The 23,545-nt window shown below is 42.0% G+C and overlaps 2 protein-coding genes across 2 annotated transcripts in view; both read right to left on the bottom strand.

Moving 5' to 3' along the window:
* The window catches only part of rab40b (RAB40B, member RAS oncogene family), a 41,647-nt gene extending 28,920 nt beyond the window's left edge, over positions 1-12,727 (bottom strand). The window contains exon 1 of the mRNA XM_080748053.1: positions 12,033-12,727. Coding sequence (XP_080604179.1) covers positions 12,033-12,180 — 148 coding nt within the window. The 5' untranslated portion in view covers positions 12,181-12,727. The remainder of the gene's footprint in view (positions 1-12,032) is intronic.
* A 2,474-nt stretch (positions 12,728-15,201) lies between these two features.
* cox11 (cytochrome c oxidase assembly homolog 11 (yeast)) lies at positions 15,202-22,754 on the bottom strand. The gene is made up of 5 exons (XM_080748080.1): positions 22,645-22,754; positions 18,209-18,604; positions 17,316-17,471; positions 16,487-16,612; positions 15,202-15,711 (listed from the first exon to the last, which is right to left on the bottom strand). Exons 2-5 carry the CDS (start codon positions 18,548-18,550, stop codon positions 15,523-15,525), a joined length of 813 nt encoding a protein of 270 aa, XP_080604206.1. The 5' UTR covers positions 18,551-18,604; positions 22,645-22,754; the 3' UTR covers positions 15,202-15,522.
* Between the last annotated feature and the right edge of the window lie 791 nt (positions 22,755-23,545).

A 23,545-nucleotide genomic window follows, 5' to 3' on the forward strand; every position in this document is an offset into this window, starting at 1 on the left:
TCCAGTGGATCCAGTGGACCTGAATGTGTGAATAGCGTGTCGTCGTTGTCGGGTGGAAACCCTGTATGTCTAGCCTGATTTCAGACTCAGCTCACGCTTTAGTCTGAAACTGTGCCCTATTCTAAACGATTTACGGGGAGGGACTTTTTTGCGAGCGTGCACGCACGCAACCGCGCGTGAGTGATCGTGACGCACGGTGATCGCGACGCATGGTGAACGCGCCGCACGGCCGCGGCGTGTGTGTGTGTTTGTGTGTGTGTCTCTGTCTGTGCCAGTGACTGCTTCCACACAGAACTGCGACCAGAAACATCTAATCAACATTAACAGCTTGGTGAACTCAGCGCGCGCTTGTGTGTGTGTATGTGTGCCTGTCGTGTGTGAACTTTGTTTGAAATCATTTCAACAACTGCGCTGATTGGATATTCGTTAGACCCACCCCCACCCCCCGCGCTCATTGGATCAGCCGAACTTTTTGGCTGCTAAACTGCCTATTAATGTACTCAGCTCCAGACCAGAGAAAGAGTTCACTCTGAGAGTGGGCGGGGTCTATGGGCTGGAACCAGGCAACTGTATGTCCAAAACCGTTTGTTTTGTATTTATCATTTAAAAATATATTTAAACTAGTGAAAATAGCCGATCCACAAACACCGCAAGGCGTTGTGTACTTGTAGATCTGCTATTTTCTGCTATTTCACTAGTTTTGTGCGACAGTCTGGTATGATGAAGCTAGGGCTTTACTTACAAATTTGAAACTTGGAGATACAAGGTTTCTGCCGGACAGTGACGATGTGTTTCTGTTTGGTAATTTCCTTGATTGGACAGTACTTTGGATCTTTATATATATACTGTATATATTTTTTTATAAATCAGTGCTATTTAACACCCTTTAAGTCTGTGTGTGGATTTTTACAAATATTTAACCAAGGAAAAGTATTAAGTAAGTAGTATTAAAGCGATTCTGCCTAAACCTCCTAACTCCATTGGATCCTCAGACTGTCAGACAAATCACCTACCGGTAACTCCAACCCTATCTCCTAGAGCCCGACAGATATATCGGTAACGGCGATATATCGGCCGTTTTTAAGGTATCGGAGGGGTATCGAACATCGGTGAATTATTTCACCGATGTCCGATGTTTTATACAAGTGACATATTCATTGATAGAGCGTCTTCTGCTATGTTCAACCAGCCACAAACCAAGCTGCAGTACTATAACTATCCAGCAGAGGGCAATATAACACCCATACAGGCCGCACTGACTTGAACTGCAGATGAGTGTAACATTAATTATGTCACATAATATTATGTGAAAATCCACAAAGGGGACAGGGGTCCTCGAGGGAGTTCCAGGGGGTCCCCAGCTAAATGATAGTTAGGAACCAAATGTTATGGGTATGTAACTCAGTGTGTACAAATGGAAGAGGTGCAAATGGGTCCATTTGGTTCCATTTTTGCACCGTGATCCGTGAAGGTTTTTGTTTATTGACGTCAGCCAAGCCAACACATGGCGTGGCTAAACCTTGTTGATATAATCCTTTGCAGATATAGGCTTATATGTACTTACTATTTCTTGTCATGTTGGCAGAATGTTTTCTCCATCGATGTTTATGAGACTTTGGGACCGTGGGACGCATCGCAAAAAAAAATCCATTTGATATCCAGACCAGTCCGTATGGAAAAGATATGATAATGATCCATTTGATTCCATAGCCAATCCATCCATATGAAGAAACATGATAATAATCCATATAATATTGAATACGGTCGCTCTACCCTCAATCCACTTGGGAAACGCAGGAGACATTCATTGCTGTAGCAGAAGTTGTACATAGTGCTTATGCTTAGATGTACTGTAGGTCTACATTTAACAAGATGACATTCTTTGCAGAGCTGAGCGAATTTGGGTTAGCACTTAGCAGCTTAGCTTAGCTACTTGGGGGGAGACGTTAGGCAGGCTCCCTCCCTGCTGCCTGTTGCTGCTGTGGGAGAAGGGACCGTCAACAAATGACAGATAGCAATTTAGAAAAATGCTACATCTCCTAGACAAAAGCACCTGGAATGACCAAATTACACCATAATGTTCTTGGCCCATGGCTACACGATGCACCTTGCACACCATTTATTTTTTGGTCTTTCCATGTGCTTTTGTCAAGGAGATGTTGTATTTTTTAAAATTGCAATCTGTAATTTGTTGACGGTCCCTAAAATCCTCGAACGTCTCCATGATGTACAAGCTCTCAGCTTGTCATGCGGCAAGGCGTTGTGGGCTTGTAGATCGTCTATTTTTTTCTTTTTTTTTTTGTTAAGCTACTCCACATTACTTTTTGACCTTAAAACAAATTAGTTAGGGTTTCTCGCAGCCCTGCCTGGCTTCATTTATATACTATGCATAATAATAATAATAATAATAATAATAGTAATAAATAAATCTGTGCAAACTGACAGATATGGATACAGAACCATGTAGGCCTATAGGCTATATAATGTCTGCGTGGGGGAATATCTCCGCCAGGTCAGGTTGGCCTGTAAAATTCATACAACCAATTGGAATGAAATCTGCTCAAACTGTCTGATATACGGTTACAGAACCATATAGGCTATATGTCTGGTGGAAACCTTGTATGTAAAAAAATAAAAAAAAATAAAAAACATTTTTTTTTTACAAAACATTAAAAAAACACATTTTCATGTTTTGTAACAAAAACTTTTTTTTTCTTTCTTTTTTTACAAAACAACGGTATCGTATCGGTATCGGTGTCTAGCACTCTCCAATATCGGGAGATCGGTATCGGTCGAAAAATATGGTATCGGTCGGGCTCTAATCTCCACATTAATGGTCAAAATCCACTCCACTTGAGCTGTGTTTGGGTAAAGTGATGACAGACACATTCAAGTATCTGACACCATACCAACTTTGATGAGGCAGGGTTTTTTTTCGTGAAAAAGTTAATATTTCGGTTTCTGACCGACAGCAGAGACATATTACAAAAGATGACTTGAATCAACTAGCTATTATTTAGTCTCTCGTTCAGTCCTTCCTTACCACCTTTCATTGGTGAAATAATCGTGTCACATCTTTTCAAACATAGCGAAAACAGCAGATCTACACTCTCTCACACCCTGGGATAGTCGCTTCAAGGCACTTGAATGTGTGAAATTACATAAAACTAGCAGTGAAAACACCCAATTAGTGTCTGGTTCTTCCGACTAAATAACACTCACTATAATTGCCTTTGTATTGCTCCCCGCAGGAAGCAGGTCAACAGACTAACAACAATTAAACGCAGACAATAACAGCTTTGTTATTATTTACACACATACATTTTACATTTCCGACACATACAGTAGTGTACGACGTACAGTCCGTCCAAAGCCAATAATAACCTCTTACAATGATGCAAGGCTGGTAAACACTAACGGCTCTCATTCTGCTCAGCAGTGGTGGTAAAGGTACTCACATGTTTTTACTTAAATAAAAGTATCAATACTGCCATGCAGAATACTCTGTTATGAATAGCAGATCAACAAGCTTGCAACGTGTCGCATCGCAGCGCATTGTGAGCTTGTAGATCGCCTATTTTCATAAAGCCAAAGTTTAAATAGGGCTCAAGTCAAGTGGTTAATTTATGTTTTGTAAATAATAATCCAAATCTACAAAAAGTTAAGTTCTCAAATAACTGTAGTGGAGTAAAAGTACATTTGCCTCTGAGATGTAGTGGAGTAGAAGTAAAACTACTGAAAATTGGAAGTACTTTGGTAAAGTAAAAATACCTCAAAACTGTACTTAAGTACAGCAAAGGCAGAATGCAGTAACTACGTTTTCGGACACACCAACTTATTTGTGTCTTCATGATATGGGGGATGAACAATTAGCTCAAGAACATACAATCAGTGTAATATCACTTTTATGCCTTTATCTCATTTGGCTGATCAGCTGTAACACTTTTAAACCCATTTTCTAGTGACATTCTTGAAAGTAGGTACTGCACTCTGCTTTTGTAGGGCAGAGTACTTGAGTAAATGTACTTGGTTAGTTACTTTACACCACTTCTGCTGAGGCCACACAGCGCTTGGCACAGTGGAGAGGTGATGACTGAATCACTGTCCCATTGTGAAAGAGTCAGGAACTATTTACCAACCACCGAGCTGTTAGTCTGCCTCTCAGTCTATGGAAGAAAACTATACAACATAATAATGTGTCAGCATGTAATGCTAAAGTAATGGTGGCCGTTCTACAATTAATAATAATAATAATAATAAAACTTTATTTGTATAGCACCTTTCATGACATGAAATGCAGCTCAAAGTGCTTTACAGAGCATAAAATGAAGCACACGTGCTTAGCAGAGAAAAAGTACAATAGAAATAAAAAATACATAAAAAAGAGATAAGTAAAATGATTACAATAAAGCAAGAAAAAATAAAAGCATAGAGCATTGAAGAACAATTTCAGAGCCGTGCGGACGTCAATAGCAGCATAGGGATTAAAAAATTTAGCTAAAAGCAAGAGTAAAGAAATAGGTCTTGAGCTGTGCTTTAAAGCTATCCACCGAGGCTGCCTGTCTTAGGTGTAGTGGTAGTTTATTCCAAGCTGTCGGTCCATAGAAGCAGAAAGCTGCTTCACCATATTTTTTATATGTCATTGTTGGCACCTCAAGTAGGTCTGCACTAGAGGACCTGAGTGGGCGGGTTGGAACATATCTATGCAGGCAGTTATAGAGGTACGAAGGTGCCAGACCATTTAGAGCTTTATAAACAAGTAAAAGAATTTTAAAATCAATCCTAAAAACAACCGGGAGCCAGTGTAGCGACGCTAAAACTGGAGTAATATGTTCTCTTATCTTAGTTTTTGTTAAAACTCTGGCTGCTGCATTTTGAACAAGTTGTAATCTGTCAGTTGTTTTCTTTGGCAGACCAGAGAGAAGTGCGTTGCAGTAATCAAGCCGAGAGAAAACAAAAGCGTGGATCAGCGTTTTTGCATCGTTCAGCGACAGATAGGCTCTAATTCGCGCAATATTTCTAAGGTGAAAGAAGGCAATCTTCATGACATGATTAATGTGTGTATTAAAATTTAATTCAGCATCAATGATCACCCCCAGGTTCTTAACAGAGGTGTTATTTTCTTTAGCCAGGTTACCAAGTCTATTTATTATTGATTCTCTCTGGGCAGTAGAACCTATTATGAGAACTTCTGTCTTGTCCTCATTTAGCTTGAATTAGGTTCTATTACACGGCTTGGTTGAATGCTTGATTCTGATTGGTCAATCAACTGAACACAGCGGTGTGTTATTTCTGGATAATGACCGCTGAGCTCAATAACAGACCGCTGTTCTAATCAAAGACTCAGTGCACCTGCTCATATTAATCTGCGCTGCTTGATATTCGTGACAGCCAGGTAAACAAACACACCACTAAACGTTGCTCTCAAGAATGTTTTGAAAACATTTGAAACGAGAAATACATAATGCAGTAACCGAAAATGTATTCTGTTACTTCCTTGTTTTCCGAGGCAACGGTGTCCGCCCAGTGCAGTACGTCCCTCCCTGCTGGTCTTGGATCAGAGACCACCAGTCTTCTCTCCTGTGTCTCTACTTCACTTTCCTACTGTCTGTCTCTTCCACACTGTCTCCCACTCAGCTTTCCTACTGTCTGTCTCTCAGACAGTAGAGACAGACATTCCAGTCTTGAGGAATTTTATTCTTATAGTTTTATGTGTAGACTGATGGAGTCAAAGAATGTTTTAATTATGGCCTTAACAGGGTGATATAAGATATTCCTCATGCTTGTATTGCTGTTTTCTTAATATATACTGTATACCGGTATAGACCTATTATGTCTGAAATAAAGTTGATCATCATCTACACTGTCTCCCACTCAGCTGTCCTAGAGGTAGACAGAGTGTTTTGAATGCTTTAATTGTATTAAGAAGGTCGGTGTGTCACACTATGTCCTCATCAGTGTGACATGAGGACACAGCCCTGCCCTCCATCACCTTCCACTATCTACCCATGATCCACTTGGTGCTGACCTGTCCTAAACAGAACACCACCCCTGCTGTGTGCGTGTGTGCGTGCGTGCGTGTGTGTGTATTTTATATTTGCAATGAATTCAGAAAGCAAAGACAACATGCTTTGTGTTTGAACAATATATTGTAGCCTTATTATAATTTAAGATGCTTCATTAATTAATAAATCCCTCGTGCAAATACTTTTGTAATTCTGGGAGTGTACAAAATGTCCATTTGGTTTCATTTTTGACATGCCGTGTGCTCGTGTAGATCTGCTATTAGTGTTAACCTATAATTTTTGCTGAACCTTTCGCACGTTTTGGCCAAAAGCTTGTCTATTTTCGCCTAAATGTTTGCCCAGAATAGGGCCACTAGGGCTGGGATCATTTAGGATTTTCACAATTCCGTTTCCTTAGCGATTCTCCCTCAAAGCGGTCTGATTCCTGAACGGTTCCCTTTAACGATTCCTATAGGGGGTTCCAAATGGACCCGTAGAAGTCTGAAACTCTGAGAGGGTCTATTTGGTTTAATTTGTACCCTCAGAGTTATGGTGGTCCTTGACATTAAATAGTTTGAGAGCCACTGGCATTGTAATTGTCCTTACAGCTCTGAAAATGTGATAGAACCATTCCGAGTATCCGATTCCAAATGGGATGCAACCCGATTCCGGATTACTCGATGTTGGATCCGGTTCCTTCTGTTCTTCCGGTTCCGGATCCCAACCCTGAGGGCCATGCACCGTGCAGGGTTGATGTGATGAAATGCAGTGGGTGTTGTTTATACCTGCTCTGCGTGGGGAACACCCAGTGTACATTGTTTAGCGAGGTGGAAATTGGGTTCAGCGGAGAGAGAGCACACACGGCTCCCAGGGGGAGCCACTCTTATTTCAGTGAAGTCCCAAAAGAGACCACAACAACAACACACACACACACACACACTCCTGGCTTCTGGTATGTGTGTGTCTGTGTGTGCGCCTGCGTGTGTGTGTGTGTGTGTGTGTGTGTGTGTGTGTGTGTGTGTGTGTGTGTGTGTGTGTGTGTGTGTGTGTGTGTGTGTGTGTGTGTGTGTGTGTGTGTGTGTGCGTGTACTGCGCTAACCTCGAGACCTTCTCTGGCTATCCTGAAGGGATTACATAAGAATGTGTTTTGAAAGGGAAACAGAGTGGAGTGTATATAGGCTATCGTTGTTGTCGGGTGGAAACCTTGTATGCCCAAAACCTTCCTTTTTTTGTTTAAAATGGTGAAAATAGCTGATCTACAAGCACACAATGCTGTGTGCTTGTATCTTGGATCTGCTATTTTCGCTACTTTTGTTCAACACTTTTGTATGATGAAGCAGGGCTTTAATTTACGAAAAAGCATACACATTTGAAACTTGGAGATACAAGGTTTCTGCCTGACAGTGACGATATGCTGTTATAATGTGGGTCAGTTCACTCTCCCCCTGCCTCCGTGCCTCGTACACACACCCCAGCTCTGTATGGTAGAGTATGTTCATACCATATAGTGTGACTAGTACATCTGTATATGTTAATGCAATTTACACAAGTATTACATGTGCAGTGGTTGGAGGTGGTCTCCCTACACTTCCACTGAAAGATTTCCACTGAAAGACCAGGGGTCTTCAACAGAGTTACTTCAGGGGGTCCTCTAAATCTTTGTGTGATTGAAACTTTTTTCTCCTTTTTTATATTAACCACTAGAACCAGAGTGTCCATATTCGGAGAACTGTAGCCAAAAATAGCAGATCTACAAGCTCACAACGCCTCGCGCTGCGAGTTTGGTGTAGAGGGGGAAAAGAGCAGACTAAGTACAGAGTGAAAAGTTCAAGTTTATTACGTATTGACGTTTCAAGTGGTTAAATATCTGAAAAGACAAATTGACATGAATCCAAAATACACTGATGATGTGCTGTCAAACGATGAAACTATATGGAGTCCATGAAAAGGTTGTGGGGGGTCCCTGCTTCATCTCTCTCTCAACTAAGGGGTCCTTGGCCCGAAAACGTTGAAGACAGATCTAGACCCTGGTGTCAGGTAGTACTGCCTCAAGCTCATAAGCCCAATATCTCCCGTGAACGCAGGGGTGAGGGATTGCCTCTAGTGGATGAGTGGTAGAGGTTCCTCATGTGGGAGACCAGGGTTCGAATCCCAGGTAGGATATAAAAGTTACATATTGCAGATTCTTTTAAGGGCTGCATGGCTCAGGAGGTAGAGCGGCCTCTTGGCAACCAGAAGCAGTGGTGGAAAAAGTACTCGAATGTTTTCCTTAAGTAAAAGTAACAATACTGCAATGTAAAAAATACTTTGTTAAAGTAAAAATCCGGAATTCTAAATTGACTTGAGTAAAAGTACAAAAGTATTGGCATCAAAATGTACTTAAAGTACCGAAAGTTAAATTACTCATTATGAAGAATGTCCCATTTCAAGTTTCCAAATGTATAACAAATCTTTTGAAAATATCAGATCTACAAGTTGGTTACTTTCCACCACTGACCGGAAGGTTTCCGGTTGGATCCCTGGCTCCCCCCTGCCTTAGTGTCGGAAGTGTCCTTGAGCAAGACACTGAACCCCTAACTGCTTCCGATGAGCAGGTTGGTGCCTTGCACGGTTTCCTCTACAACCGGTGTGTGTCTGTGAGAAACTATATAAATGCAGCAATTATTTTCTGTGAAGCCTTTCCAAGTGTGGGAACTGGATATGACGGTGAATAGTTTGTGGTCATGTGATGCTGAGCTCAGGGCCAACGGTAAGAAGTGGGATGTGCTACAATGAATAAAGCATCTCTATAATGACTTGTTCCAAACACGCCTGCTGGCACCGCTACAGCTAAGCACAGACGCCAAGATCTTGAAAGTCAAGCTGTGACGGCCCAAGCTGGTTCGTCAATGATGAGTTTTCCCACGGCTGCCACGGACATGTACGAACATGCCTCTGAAATCAACTGCTACCCGCGAGGCCATTAAATTATTCAGGTTACTGGTAGCCAGGAGGGACAGAGTGAAAGGGGGTGTGAGAGAATGAGAGGTGGGTTGAGAGAGAGATAGAGGGAGAGAAGCTTGAGGGATCTCTGTCTACTTTGGCAACAAGGATGTAACAACCTTCGGTTCATGCCAATAAAGTACTTTTGAACTATATTTAACGAACAACAGACAGACACTGTAATAAGAATACTGCATGACTAACATGTCGATTGTGGGAGAGGGAGAGAAACAAAAATATTCCTGTGCAATCCTTCCTGCGTTTTTCTTTTTTTTTTCTCTTTTTTGCCTGTGAGCATTCTGTTCCCTGCATACAGACAGTATGAATGCATTATACAAACTTGACATGACTTAGCCTTCTGTACCAGCGTGCCGACCCTCTAGTGTCGGAGTGTAAATGTGGCCCTGCATAAACAAAGTATTAATAAAGCAAGATAAACAAGTTGTACAAGGCCCCGTGGCTTGAGTTGCAGTGTGGAATCCTCTCCAATACAACTGAACTTAAGTACACACGTCCTAAATATAACCCGCTGAAGAATGCTGTCCTGGTCTACTCGGGTTCACTCCAGGAGTGACGTTGTGCTCTCTGCTTTTAGGGGCTGAGGTCACTCACACTCTCTCTCCCTCACACACACACACACACACACACACACACACACACACACACACACACACACACACACACACACACACACACACACACACACACACACACACACACACACACACACGTGCACACACACACACACACACGCACGCACCAAACCATGTGTAGAAAGGGACACGAGACATGGCCTGTGCTTTGTTCACCCCTAAAACAAGGTGACTGTAGATATTTCACGTTCCAGTGGCTCCCCACTCCCCAGCTCAGTTTAGCCATTTCAACTCTTATTATATACTTTGGCTGTTTTTGAGCAAGTTAGAAAAGTCTTGAAAAGAATAGTGAAAAACTTTGAACAATTTAGAAATATGTTTTGAGCACAAATCTTCTGTTAAGAGGTCCCTGGCACAATATATTTTCAGATGGGGGTCCATGGCCAAATAACCAGTTTGTATGTGCTATATAAATCAATTGGATTGGATTGGATTGGAGAAGTATACATTTAGGGTTAGCTCTGTTTCTGGTAATATGTATATGTCGATGGCAAAAATAGAATTTTGACAAAAATGTCTACCACAAGCTGGCTAGGCGATGATGAACCCTGACCATATTATGTGGGTGTTTGTTTACAGCTGCCAACTCTGTGCCCAAAGGAAAGATGGTCACTGTTGCTGCAGTCACGGACTGAGTGGTTTTTGTTTATATAAATATCACTCACATCCCGGACACCATACTGTTAGTAACTTATCCTTATGAGAAAAGTGAGCCATGACATTTCTTTTTTCCTGTGCTAACAATCAGTGGGTGTATTTTGTTTACATACAAAGCCCCGCTAGTTGACTTCGCAGTAAAAATCCTGCTGATCTAACTCTGAGATTGAACAAATGGAATCTATTTGTAGCCTGGCTCAATGACAATAGACTCTCAATTCACCTAGGTAAAACCAAATGTATCCTCTTTGGATCTAGTCAGAAACTCAGCAAAGTCGAGAACTTCACAATCAAACTAGGCGATGTGATGTCACTGTGATAACAAGAAAAATCTCCTACCTGGGTTGCATCTTGGAGGCAAACCTATCCAGTGAAAAAATGACTACCAAGGTAATCAAAAAAGTCAACCAACAAATTAGTTTCTTGCAGAGGGTTGCCCCACTGATCAATAGTAAAACACTAAAGACTCCAGGAGTCTTATTGGGTCCCTCATGGATTACAGAATACTCGTATGGTATCGCGATGCCCCAATTGCCTTAAAGTTAAAGCTCCAAACAGCCCAGAACAAACTGATTAGGGTTGTGCTTGGTCTTCCTTCTCGGGCCCACCTCAACGCTTATCACATCATAAGCGTGGGGTGGCTCACAGTAGCTGACAGAGTACAGCATCTTGCAATGGGCCTGGTGTCTGGTGTACAGTACAAGATACACTACACCTAAAAGATACCCATGTCTGACAACCTACTTCAAAAACGTCAAGGATGTCCACAATCACAACACCAGAGGCAGCTTCACTAATCTTGTTCAACCCAGATTTAACACTAAAAATGCTCTAATTCATTATCCAGCTATACCACCAACATGTGGAACGCCCGCCCTAATAGGCCCTAAAGGAGTGCAAATCCCTAACCTCCTTCAAAATTGGTCTGAAAAGTCACCTTCAGACGGCTGCTACTCAATACTAAGCCCCCTTATGTTTCTCTCCCCCCCCCCTTTATTTCCTATTTTCTGCTTTTGTAAATATTATCCTATGTAAAGTATACTCTGTTCTATCCTTCTGTCTTTCAGTGTTATATGAGATGCATAAAGTGGTTCCTGTGTAAATAAGCCATAAAGCTTACTAGGATCTCCTTTTAGTTGACCTTATACCAGTGATTTGTGCTGTCATGAAACTGTCCTTTTACTATTGCAAAATTCTAATACATTCTTCAATCAATCAATCAATCAATCAATCAATTACGAATTATGAAACATACATTAACCACTTCAACCCTAGTATAGGCTATACAGTACATTTTTGCCATTAGAAAATAGCCGATCTACAAGCTCACAATGCTCCATGACGCAATGCATTGTGAGCTTGTAGATCTGCTATTTTCAAAAGATTTTCATACATTTGAAAAGTTGCTAAATGGGACATTCTGCATAATGAGTAGGCCTACTTTCTACTTTTGGTACTACTTTGGTAAGTTCATTTTGAAACCAATACTTTTGTACATTTAGTCAAGGCCTACATTTGTAATTCCGGACTTTTACTTAACGGTATTTCTAATTGATTGATTGATTGATTGAAGACTTTATTAGAGGTTTGCATAGGAAAAGGTACAGTTTAATGATGACAGTGCAGTTCACTGGTACAAGGTCAACTAAATAAAAGGAGATCCAGATCCTATAGTAAAACGTGACTTATGTGTGTGAGCACTTTTACCACCACTGCTCAGACTCCACGCACTCACCCATGTTGTGTCCATAGGGAGACTCGCTGGCTCCGTCCTGCAGGCTGGCCAGGATCTCTCCCTTGCCCACATCGCTGTCCCCGACCAGCAGGAACTTGAGCAGAAAGTCGTAGGCCTTGGCGGGACTGTTGGTCCGGTGGTGGCTCATCCTCTCACGGCAGCAGGCAGCTCGTCACCACCATGTCCCATCATGAGTGGAACACATACACACCCGGACCCGGGTCGGGTCAGGTCGTTCCCCCACACGAGAGTCACGACTGACGGCTACAAATTACAATTATTGCAAAACCGCGAATGGATGGGTTGAACTCGTGAATTGTGATGAAAGTTAAAAACAGATTTACACCGGTTTCATCTCCGTGCGTGATCGAGCCCACGCGACGGAGTCACGGAGGGCTCTCCAAAACTCTGCGCAGTTGCGCGTAAAGAGAGAACCATCCGTTTTATTCCGGGGATCGGTAGGCTAATCGAGGCTCGATCTCGAATCGATGATGACGATCTCTGCTGAGGTGAAAGCTGCAAGTGTTAAATATTGAAGAAGTGCCACTCGCTTCTAGTGACGCAACTATAATAATCCTGATTGGATTTAACAGCTGTCGCCACCGTAAAACCTCGGGAAAGCGTCCACACAGTTAAACACAAACGGGATTTTAGGTGTCAGTCACGGTCTCTACCATAATAAACCGTAACCCAGCGGTTCTGTTCATCCATAGAATATAATCCGTGTGTTGTTGTTGTTTTCCCCATCAGACAGACAGACAGACAGACCGGACCAGGCGCGCTGTGCGGACTGAGCAGAGTCCCAGACATGCAGCCAGGCAGGCTCATACCGTCTCCTCCTCCCGGTGCTGCCCTCCTCCTCCCCGGCAGAGCGCTGGTGGAGGAGGGAGGGTAGACACTAGACAGAGAGGTTCTGTGCGTCGTTACGCACAGCCCTGTACGCGCACTGTTGTTGGGGGAAAGGTATCGAGTAGTAGTAGGTCTAGCGACGGACCTCATACTGTATCAGGTCTACACACCTATCCAGTGTGTAATGTAATGGGCTCCAGATAAATGGGCTTATTTGAAAGCTCGACATAATGTCGTACACTGTTACAACTTCATGTTTTATATCTGATAGTAGGTCTATGCATACTTACATTTACCATCAGATTAATGTTGATGCTTAACGCTGAGGATTATTCTTACATGTTCATATCAAAAAAAAAAAAAAAAAAGACAACTGGCCAAACTGGAAAACACATCCATCATGTTACATGATATCCCAGAAAGAAGAATGCGAATCAACTGCTGCAATAAACAACCTAAAAATAATCACCATATTTCTATATAATAAAATAAATAGGCCTATGCTTTGTACTACTATTTTGCCTGAGAGTACTTATTCTATTAGTTTTATTGTGACCGTTTAAAATAATCTAGCTGTAGCCTAGTACCACATGGCTTTGATGCTAGTATACTGTGTTGTGCTGATGTGAGATCAGTGGCTGTGTCTGCCTGGATGGTTATTGGCAGGCTGCCAGCAGCATGACTCTGGTCCTTGTGTTGTTGTTTCTCTCACTAGTATGACGTCACCAATAACGAGGGCTGCATTCTGCATTGATTCACAAGTACAATGGACATTTTATTTATGCACTGGAAAACACACTGCTGCCCTGTCTTGTGGCGTCTCCATTGTTGTCTGAAAGGTTTTTTTGTGTAGTAAATACACAAGTGCATGTGCTGCCATGATAGTACACTGCTACCCTATAGGTGTAAACCTGATGTATTATGTATAAAGCGCAATAATTCATTCATATATAAGTGCATTGTGGAATGTAGGCCTACGACCCCCTCTCTCTGCACTATGACCTACTGTAAACATGTGCAAAAGTTTTATATTTCATTTACTGACCGCTATATTGCCTCTAGAGCACATTGCATTGCAGGATATAACATGGAGTTTAATTCTTTTAGCTTATTTTACAGCTTTGAGAGAATTTCCATTGCTTCATAAGGGCTGACGATGCCTGATTTATAGGTCTTTATTGTGGCTCCTTGTGTGGCTTTGACCTCGTCTCTCAGTGGCAAACTGAGTGAGAGTGCCTCTTTTCAGGGTGTTTCACCTCGGATGGATATGGGTTTGTGGTTATTTAGGTTCAGGCATAATTTCTGTGAGGCTAAGGTTGGGTTTAGGCATAATTTCTGTGAGGTCAAGGTTAGGTTAGTTTAGGCATAATTTCTGTCTTGTTACTTTAGCATTAATGTTAGGGATAGGCATATTAGGAGTGGTCCATTGGCGTCCCAGTACAAATTTACCACTTGACCCCTAAAACAGACCCGAGGTATTGTATTTGGACTAAATATCTTCACCAAAACTATCAGATACAAGAACCCCAGAATATGAATGCTGGGGTTAAGAGTGGGCTTGTAGATCGGCTATTTTCAATAAGTAGCCTATATAAGTGGTTAAATTGTCTGCCAGAGTAAACGTTGGGTCGCAGCAGCAGCAGTGATGTTGGTATGAATAAAGATGCCTGAAGGTCTCATGTTTAGAGAAGTTACATAACTGAAGGAACTGAACACATTGTGCAACACAGCAACACTGGGGTTGAGCTGAGGTGAGCCATGCAGGAAATACTCTGATTAGAAGAGATTTTTATATTCCATTATATGCTTCTGTTTAGTCTCTGTGTCGCACACATACAGTAAAAATACACAGTTACAAATTGAAAAAAATTGTAATTAATTGCAACTGTTGGATTGGATTATTTTTTAGCTTTGGGGGGTTTCCAAATAATGCTGTCATCCCAACAGCCTATCCTTTACTGCCACCTAGTTTATATTCCATTATATGCTTCTGTTTAGTCTCTGTGTCGCACACATACAGTAAAAATACACAGTTACAAATTGAAAAAAATTGTAATTAATTGCAACTGTTGGATTGGATTATTTTTTAGCTTTGGGGGGTTTCCAAATAATGCTGTCATCCCAACAGCCTATCCTTTACTGCCACCTAGTGCCCAAACTTAGGCATTACACGTGAAGCGAAAGCAATCCCTCAAGATCAATAAAATCCCCATTTCCAACACATTCAAGTGATTCATAATTTAATTATTCATTTTTACAAGCTCTGAGACACTTGAGATGATACGTTTAAGTGATTTATCAGTTTAAAAGGCATCACAGCTGTTTTGAACACAAAACTGTCTCACTGTCACACACACATACTGTGTCCTTTTTATCAACGGGTACAGTCCAGTCCGCGGACATGAACAATGTTCTTTTAGCAGATGCTGTCGTCCTACGACTGCTCATACAGTACAGTTTGTCATGGTGTGCGAGTGTGTATATATACACTGCCAACCCTGTACCAGCAGCAGAGGGTTGTTAATATGTGTGGTTTGTGAGATCTGTCCTTTCTACCACCGGTGTACAAGGCTGCAGAGCAGCAGCGTTCCTTCCTCTCTCCAACACGGCTGCAGAGCAGCAGCGTTCCTTCCTCTCTCCATCAGCTGTAGCTGTACCCGGGCAGGGGCAGCGTCTGGCCCTCCTTGGCCTCGAAGAAGGTGTAGGACAGAGTGATGGTGTCCACGCGTGCCATGCGCGGGTCCTCGTCGAACTCCGGGTCGATGTAGAAGAACACGGGCATGTCCACCTCCTCGTGGGGGTTCAGACGCTGCTCCTCGAAGCAGAAGCACTGTGGAGAGAGAGAGAGAACAGATTAGAAGTGCATCGATTTAATCAATCATTTATCAATTTAAATGAAATAAATCAGGGTTCAACGTTTTCAGGCCAAGCAGGGACCACCACAACCTTTTCATAGATTCCATATTTAACCACTTAAACCGTCAATACTTAATAAACCTGACCTTTCACTATGTACTTAGTCTGCTCATTTTCTCCTCTACACCAAAGCTCTTAGACGAAAATAGCTGCTCTACAAGCTCACAACGCCTCGCAGCGTGAGGCGGTGTGAGCTTGTAGATCTGCTTTTTTTGGCTAAAGTTCACAGAATATGGACACTAGGGTACAAGTGGTTAATATAAAATAGGATTTGGAGGACCCCCTGTAGTAACTCTGAGGACCCCCTAGGGGTCCCGGACCCCCTGTTGAAGACCCATGAAATAAATCAAAAAAGCGAGTGTCTATAGGGTCTATGCACAGCAACCATATTCATATTGGAGAGAAATTGGGCCACTTCCTTCACAGGCGCTACCGATCATGCTAATTAGGGCTCTGTTCCATTTAGTGGATCGGTGAGAGTGTACAAATGTGTATCCTTTCAGAGTTACCATTTGGAACGCCCTCAAGGACCCCAATCTGAGACCCACTGGTGTAGCAGTGGGTTTCTAGTGAGCCAACAGGCACAAAATCATCACCCTGACTCTGTTGGACCAGAATGGAACACAACCTTAATCAGCATCAATGGTAACACTATATGAAGGTGATGCTGAATTGAATTGTTGGATTACCTGGATCTTGTTGAAGTACTGTCCGGCATCGAAGGGAACCACGTTGTACGTGGAGATGCCGATGACGGGCTTATCTGTTGGGTTCTTGGCTCTGTAGAAGGCCAGTGCTGTCTCCCCCGGGACCACCTGTGTGTGTGGACTACAACGTTACTATCAATGCACTTTCTGGTTCTGGTTTCTATTTGACTGTTAATGGACTGTATTCTTTTCAAAATAGTAAAAACACTCTTTCGTGTGTTAAACAGAAATGGCATCCTAAACAGATGTATTTGTTCTGCATTGCACAAGATGAATTCCCTAACCCAGTGTTTCTCAAATGGGGGTACGTGTACCCCTAGGGGTACGCAGAGGTACTACAGGGGGTACTTGAGAGAAAATGGAAAATAGAAACATGTATTTTACTGTTATGATTAATGATAAAACACTGACATATGTATGTGAATGTGCTGCTCTGAAAAGCTTTAAACCAAAATAAGTACAAATTTTCACTAACAACTAAGTTGACTAGTTACTGAATAGAAAACAATAGGCTACTTTTATTTTCTACATATTGATATAAAACTGGACTTTTGATGTCAGTATTTTCTTATCAAAATGTTGTTGATTTAAGGGGGCACTTGAATTCTGTAATTAGAAAAAGGGGGTACTAAATCCCAAAGGTTTGAGAACCACTGCCCTAACCAATCAAGCAAGAATCTGAAGGGCTGCAACTATATCTTATTATTCTATTAAAATGTATTCTTTTTTAAATCATTGATAAAAATCGATTGGTTCGATTTACTGTTTCACCAGCTCCACATATAGGGGGCCAGTGAGATGATGATCTTACATAGATCTCAGTCTGCTGGGGTCTGAAGTTCCACTGCATGCTGGCGTGTGTGTCTGCGTTGAAGGTGACCTTGATGATCCGCTCTTTGACAGGCTTCATGTTCTCCACCTGGTCTGCATCGTGGCCTGCCACCGCCGTCCCTCCCAGACCTGATGCCTTGGTGGAAAAGAAAATCCATTCATAGATTAATCGCGATGCGGACGATTCACAAATGTCAAAAATGAAAGCGGCTCAATGTTTTGTGTGACAACATTTTAGCAATAACATCGGTGTTATTAATGCTACAAGGTGGAACCTTTTGCGTTGGTTCCGGAAAACCGCATATCGGGTCGGGTCGAGGCCTAGCTAAGAACGTAGGCAAAGGTCTGAGCTATCTGCGTGTGAAATTTGGAGTCTGTAGAACCAACCATGTGCTGTCAGGGCTCATCCATGCGATTCGGGCCAATTCGGCCTCGGCTTCAATTAGTAGTCACAATGCTACAACTAGTCTGTATGGTAGAGTATATTTAATACAACACAACTATTGGCAACAGATGCTGTCAAATTTAGACCCTCGACTTTTGAGTTGACTTCAATAAAGTTATTTGAAGCATGTGTTGCACCAAATTGGACCTTTGGATCTATATTGTAAATTGGGAGGGACATCATTGAAATTATCTCTCTGTTTTGGGAGAGTGGACATAAAACTTATGCATTGTAGCTTTAATAGAAACACCTTTGGGGTGATATCTCAAAGTGTCTCTTTTCCCACTCCAACCTTTCTTAATGGGTTACATACTATACAGGTATATACTCAATTCAACAATGTTCAACAAAGGACAATAAAGCTCTTGGGTTGTGTTGAGCCCCATCTTTCAATGCACACCAAAAGGTCTGAGCTGTCTCTGTCTCACCTGGCAGTATAACCTGTAGAGGGGGACGGCAGCGTAGGACAGCCCGATCATCCCCACGCCGGCCGCTGCGATGTACGTCAGCACTGTCTTGTTCCTGGCCTTCCACTCCTCCTCTTGGCTCTTGGTCTGTTTCTTGCGGCTCTTGGCGCCTCGCGTCTGCTGCGCGCTGAACCGCGGCGGGACTCGCCGGGACAGGAAGAGCTCGGGCTGCGGCCGCAGCGCGTGACCGTGCACGGCCCTGGCGCCCTCGCAGCGGAGAGACCGGACACACCGTGTCACCAGCGCGGCAGGGCTCCCAGGACAGAGGAGGGACTGACGGCCGAGGACAGGTAGCAGCAGCATGGCTGTTGTCTGTCCACACCCGGTGTTAGACCCGTTGGATGGACCGACACTCACCTGGAGAGACAAGAGGACTGTTTGGGTGCAAGAGTCGATCTAATTGATTTAATATTATTAGGGCAACCCCACTATTAATTTATAAGTCATCTATCCCTATGTTAGTAGGTCATGTCATTATAGAGGGAAGGTTTACAAAGAATGTTAAAATACGTTACAAATTTGGTTTGGGAGCAGGTTGGAACTTGGAAGGTTGCTGTTTGACCGCTGCAGTGATGTTCTATGATATCTGTGAAGTTTAACCTAAAGTGTGTGTAGCCTGTGTGATTCTAATAGGGTCTCTGAATTGTAGCTGTCTTTCAGAGAATAGTACAATGGACAAGTTATCAGGTATGTCGTCGTGAGGTGTCTCAGGATGCAAGTCGCACTGTCTCTGACTGAATCAAATGCGTGTCTGCTGATTGAATTATGTTTGTGTCATCATCATGGTGAGGTCATGAGATCTATGCACAAATATGGAATCCTGGGTCACTACTTCTCTTCTCTATCCATGTTCATGCATGGATTTTATGGGGTTGTTTGACTATTATGTCCAAATATAGGGTCTCTGGAGTCGAGTCTGGACTCATTCAATCTCTTCTGGATGAGTCTCACCATATATGGTCATTAAAGAGCCAGACAGACAGAGATAAGAGATCTCCATATAATGTATGGGCATGAAAGGGACGCAGACAGACGGATACAACAGGTATTGCATAACTGGTAATATTAATTTACTATATCTCTCTGCCTTTTCACATCACTGGTCAGGCCGGTTAGCTCAGTCGGTAGAGCGTGGCTCTAATAAGGCCAATGTCGTGGGTTCAATCCCCATGCCGGCCATATTTTTGTATGAACTGGGTACAAAGGGACCCCAATGCAAACAAGCCTATCTTCTTGTTGTCTTTAACCTTTTAGTTGACCTTGTATCAGTGAACTGTACTGTAATGTATCTTTTGAGTGGTGCGACTGCTAACCGCTCCTACGTCTGGCTTTGTGTGTATGTATGAACATGGATCTCCATGTATGAAGATAACTGTCACGGACAGAACGGCCCATACAGGGAGATATGTATGCATGTGTCTCGTGTTTAATACCATGCAAAGTGAGCACAGGTGCCATTTCTTCCTATGAAAAACAGTGGTAAATGTATCAGGTAAGTCCTCTTAAGTCGTGAGGCGTCTCAAGATGCAAGTAGAACTGTCTCTTGACTGAATCAAATTCGTGTCTGCTGACTATGCTTGTGTCATCATCATGGTGAGGTCATGAGACGTCATCTATGCCTAAATATGGAATCCTGGGTCACTACTTCTCTTCTCTATCCATGTTCATACATGGAATCTATGGGGTTGTAACTTGTTTGACTATTATGTCCAAATATATGGTCTTATTCAATCTCTTCTGGATGAGTCTCTTCTGAATCTCACCATATATGGTCATAAAAGAGCCAGACAGACAGAGATAAGAGATCTCCATATAATGTATGGGCATGAAAGGGACACAGACAGACAGACAGACAGACGGATACAACGGGTATTGCACATCTGGTAATATTAATATATCTCTCTGCCTTATCACCTAACTTGTCAGGCCGGTTAGCTCAGTTGGTAGAGCGTGGTTATTATAAGGCCACGGTCATGGGTTCAATCCCCATACCGGCCACTGCTATATTTTTGTATGAATTGAGTACAAACTAAAGGGACCCCAATGCAAACAAGCCTATCCTTTTAGTTGACTTTGTATCACCAGCGTCGGCAGGTTAGCATTCACCAGTATTAGTTTTACTGAGGTTAAGGTTAGGGTTAGAGTTAGGGATAGGTTTAGGTTTTGGTGCACCTCTGCCGCGGTCCAAGTGACTATAATGGAGCGCTCCCTACATCTGGTTCAGCCAATCACAAGCTTCAAAAATGAGTCCGGGGCGTGGTTATCCATCTTTTCCAGGAGATCCATAATCATGCATCAGTGAACTGTACTGTCAGTCTGTCATGTATTTTTTGAGTGGTGCGACTGCTAACCGCTCCTACGTCCGGCTTTGTGTGTATGTATGAGCACGGATCTGTCACGGACAGAACGGCCCATACAGGGAGATATAGGCCATTGCTATATTTTTGTATGAACTGAGTACAAAGGGACCTTAATGTAAACGAGCCTATGCAGCTTCTTGTTGTCTTTATTAGGGATGGTCCGATCAGGTTTTTTGGAACCGATCACCGAGCACCGATCACAAAAGTTTGATCACCCGATACCGATCAATCACCGATCCGATCAAGTTATTATTTATATATTATTTATATTTTCTAAATGTTAATGTTTTAACTTTAATTAATTAATTCACTCATGAATTCATTTATATATTTGCCTTATAGTTATTTACCAGCATTACTATGTATTTATTATCATAGCAGTAACTAATTATTCCTTCAGCACTGTGGAAATCAATACCCCAAAATGGCCTCAAGTGGGCATACTGAACGGCTGGTTGATCGGATGCACCGATCGGATCGGATCGGTAAATTTACCTTTTGATCTAAACCACCGATTATCGCCGATCACGCTTTGATCGGCCCGATCCGATCCATTGCCGATTGATCGGTAACATCTCTAGTCTTTATCCTTTTAGTTGACCTTGTATCAGTGAACTGTACTGTCATGTACCTTTTTGAGTGGTGCTAAACACTCTGGCTTTGTGTGCATGTATTTTGTGTACATGTATGAGCACGGAACTCCATATATGGAGATAACTGACAGAACGGCCCATACAAGGAGATAGATGTGTCTCGTGTTTGATACCATGCAAAGTGAGCACAGGTGGCATTTTTTCCTAAGCAAAACAGTGGAAAGGTTATCAGGTAAGAGGTAAGTCTTCTTAAGTCATAAGGCGTCTCAAGATGCAAGTCTAACTGTCTCTGATCTATCCGGTTGTTTGACTATTATGTCCAAATATAGGGTCTCTGGAGTCTGGACTCATTCAATCTCTTCAGCAATTGTGATCTAACGTGATGATGAACCCTAGGTGACATTACGCTCTAACATAGCTTATCTACAAGCTCACAACGCATCGCACAGTGACCCATTGTGAGCTTGTAAATCTGCTTTTTTGGAGGGAGTATATGATGACCTTTACACTACACTCTAAATACACATCATCTGCTACACACATACATCAGGGTGTCATAGTTAGAGAGCCTAGTACAATTTTTGAGGTACACTTACTGTATTCTTCAATCATTTAAATGTTGATATACGTAATACTTGTTCCTTTACATTGCAATAGTTTTACTTCTTTACTCAAGATCCAGATTATTAATACAAAACTAATAAATTAATAAATCAACATACAATACACTGTATTATTATAGGTTAATAATAATGAGTACAGAGTCAGACCCACCTTTATCAGCTGCAACAATAAAGTGATGAGTATCACTGCATACTACTCATTTATACTATCCAATAATACAAATGTAGGAAAAGTAAGTTTCGTACCGCATTTTGTTGCCAATACTCAAATAAAATCAGTCAAGTAAAATACAGCACATTTACTTGTAACAAAATATTTCTACACTGACTGACTGTGGTATTGCTATTTTTACTTCATTATACAATTATCGGAGTTCTCCCTGTGCCTGTGGTTATACAGCTGCAGTCTAGTGGTACTGTACCATACATCAGGTTCAGATGATATAGCTATAGCCCTTCCCTTATACATAACATAACTGTCATCATGTATGTCTTGTGAACCAACTACCAAGGCTATTTCAGATCAGACTTATGTCCTCTGTAGCGGACAAGCTTCTGCTCTAAGATCAATGGACGCAGATAAGAGTCACTCGCTAAGGTTCAATTAAAATGTGTAAAACAGCTTGTTTGTTTCGACTTTAAGTGTTCAAATGTGGCAGACAGTCTCAGTCAACTAAACCAAAAGAGTCACTGGGCTTTTTTGCAGCAGCAGCTAGTTAGCGTTAGCATGCTAACAGACAAGTCAGAAGTGAAGTAGGGGGAACAAGAGGTAAAATCAACACGTTATTGTCTTGTAATTCAGTTAAATAAGCGGTCATTACCTGTTAGGATGCAAATCCAGATAAATCGGTTCATAAAATCCCTCTTACACCTCCATGGACGACAACATTGTACAATATGTCACACTGGAAAACATACATAACAGGCTGTGTGCAACTGCTTACATGTTCCCCACAGACCCGGTCACAGTGGTTCCGCCAATGACAGTTCCGTTCATCAAATCTGTGCTTACAGTCACGGCTTACCCAGATGTGCATGTGCTTAAAATGCTTTTAAAATCGTAAAAACACACACGTAAGTAAATTCAAGTTATAAAATGCTCTGAAAGCATATAGGCTTGAAGGCATACTGTCTGTGCGTAACATAAAGTTTTAGTAGCCTATTTGGCGACACCTCGTGTAGCAACTGTATCATTACAGGCAGTGTTATTTTGCAACGCTGCACATTCTCGCACCTGAGGATAGTTTGGAACATAACAAGTCGCCTGAAAGTTCGGTAATTATTAGCGTTAAAATACATAAATAAATACATTTCTGATACCTTTACGGTGTCATTTTGGAGCAAGAGTCTGAGCTCTGTGGCAACTGTTTAGAGAATAAAAACACGAATGGTTATTGTTCCCCAAACAGTGGATTCGTCACGGACCAATTAAATAACTTTAATAGAAAAAATATATATAATATAAGGTAAGATGTATGGTTAATTAATTTAGACTGATAAATACTTCCTCTTTTTGAATATTGTGTTTGCTAGCCTAGTGACTCATTTTTGTATATCTTGTTGGTAGTAGAGAGTGGTGTGTTTTTGCTAAGTTGGTTTTAATTGACATGTTCCTTCTATATGTAAATAATGTGTTTTGGGGTATCCTGTCCCTGTCCAGTGATTTGCAACCTCTGTAGTCGGACCCACAGTTTGATATTAATTATATGGACACCCATTTGA

The sequence above is a fragment of the Nannobrachium achirus genome, assembly GCF_963921795.1.
Source record: "Nannobrachium achirus genome assembly, chromosome: 18".
Taxonomy (NCBI): Eukaryota; Metazoa; Chordata; class Actinopteri; order Myctophiformes; family Myctophidae; genus Nannobrachium; species Nannobrachium achirus.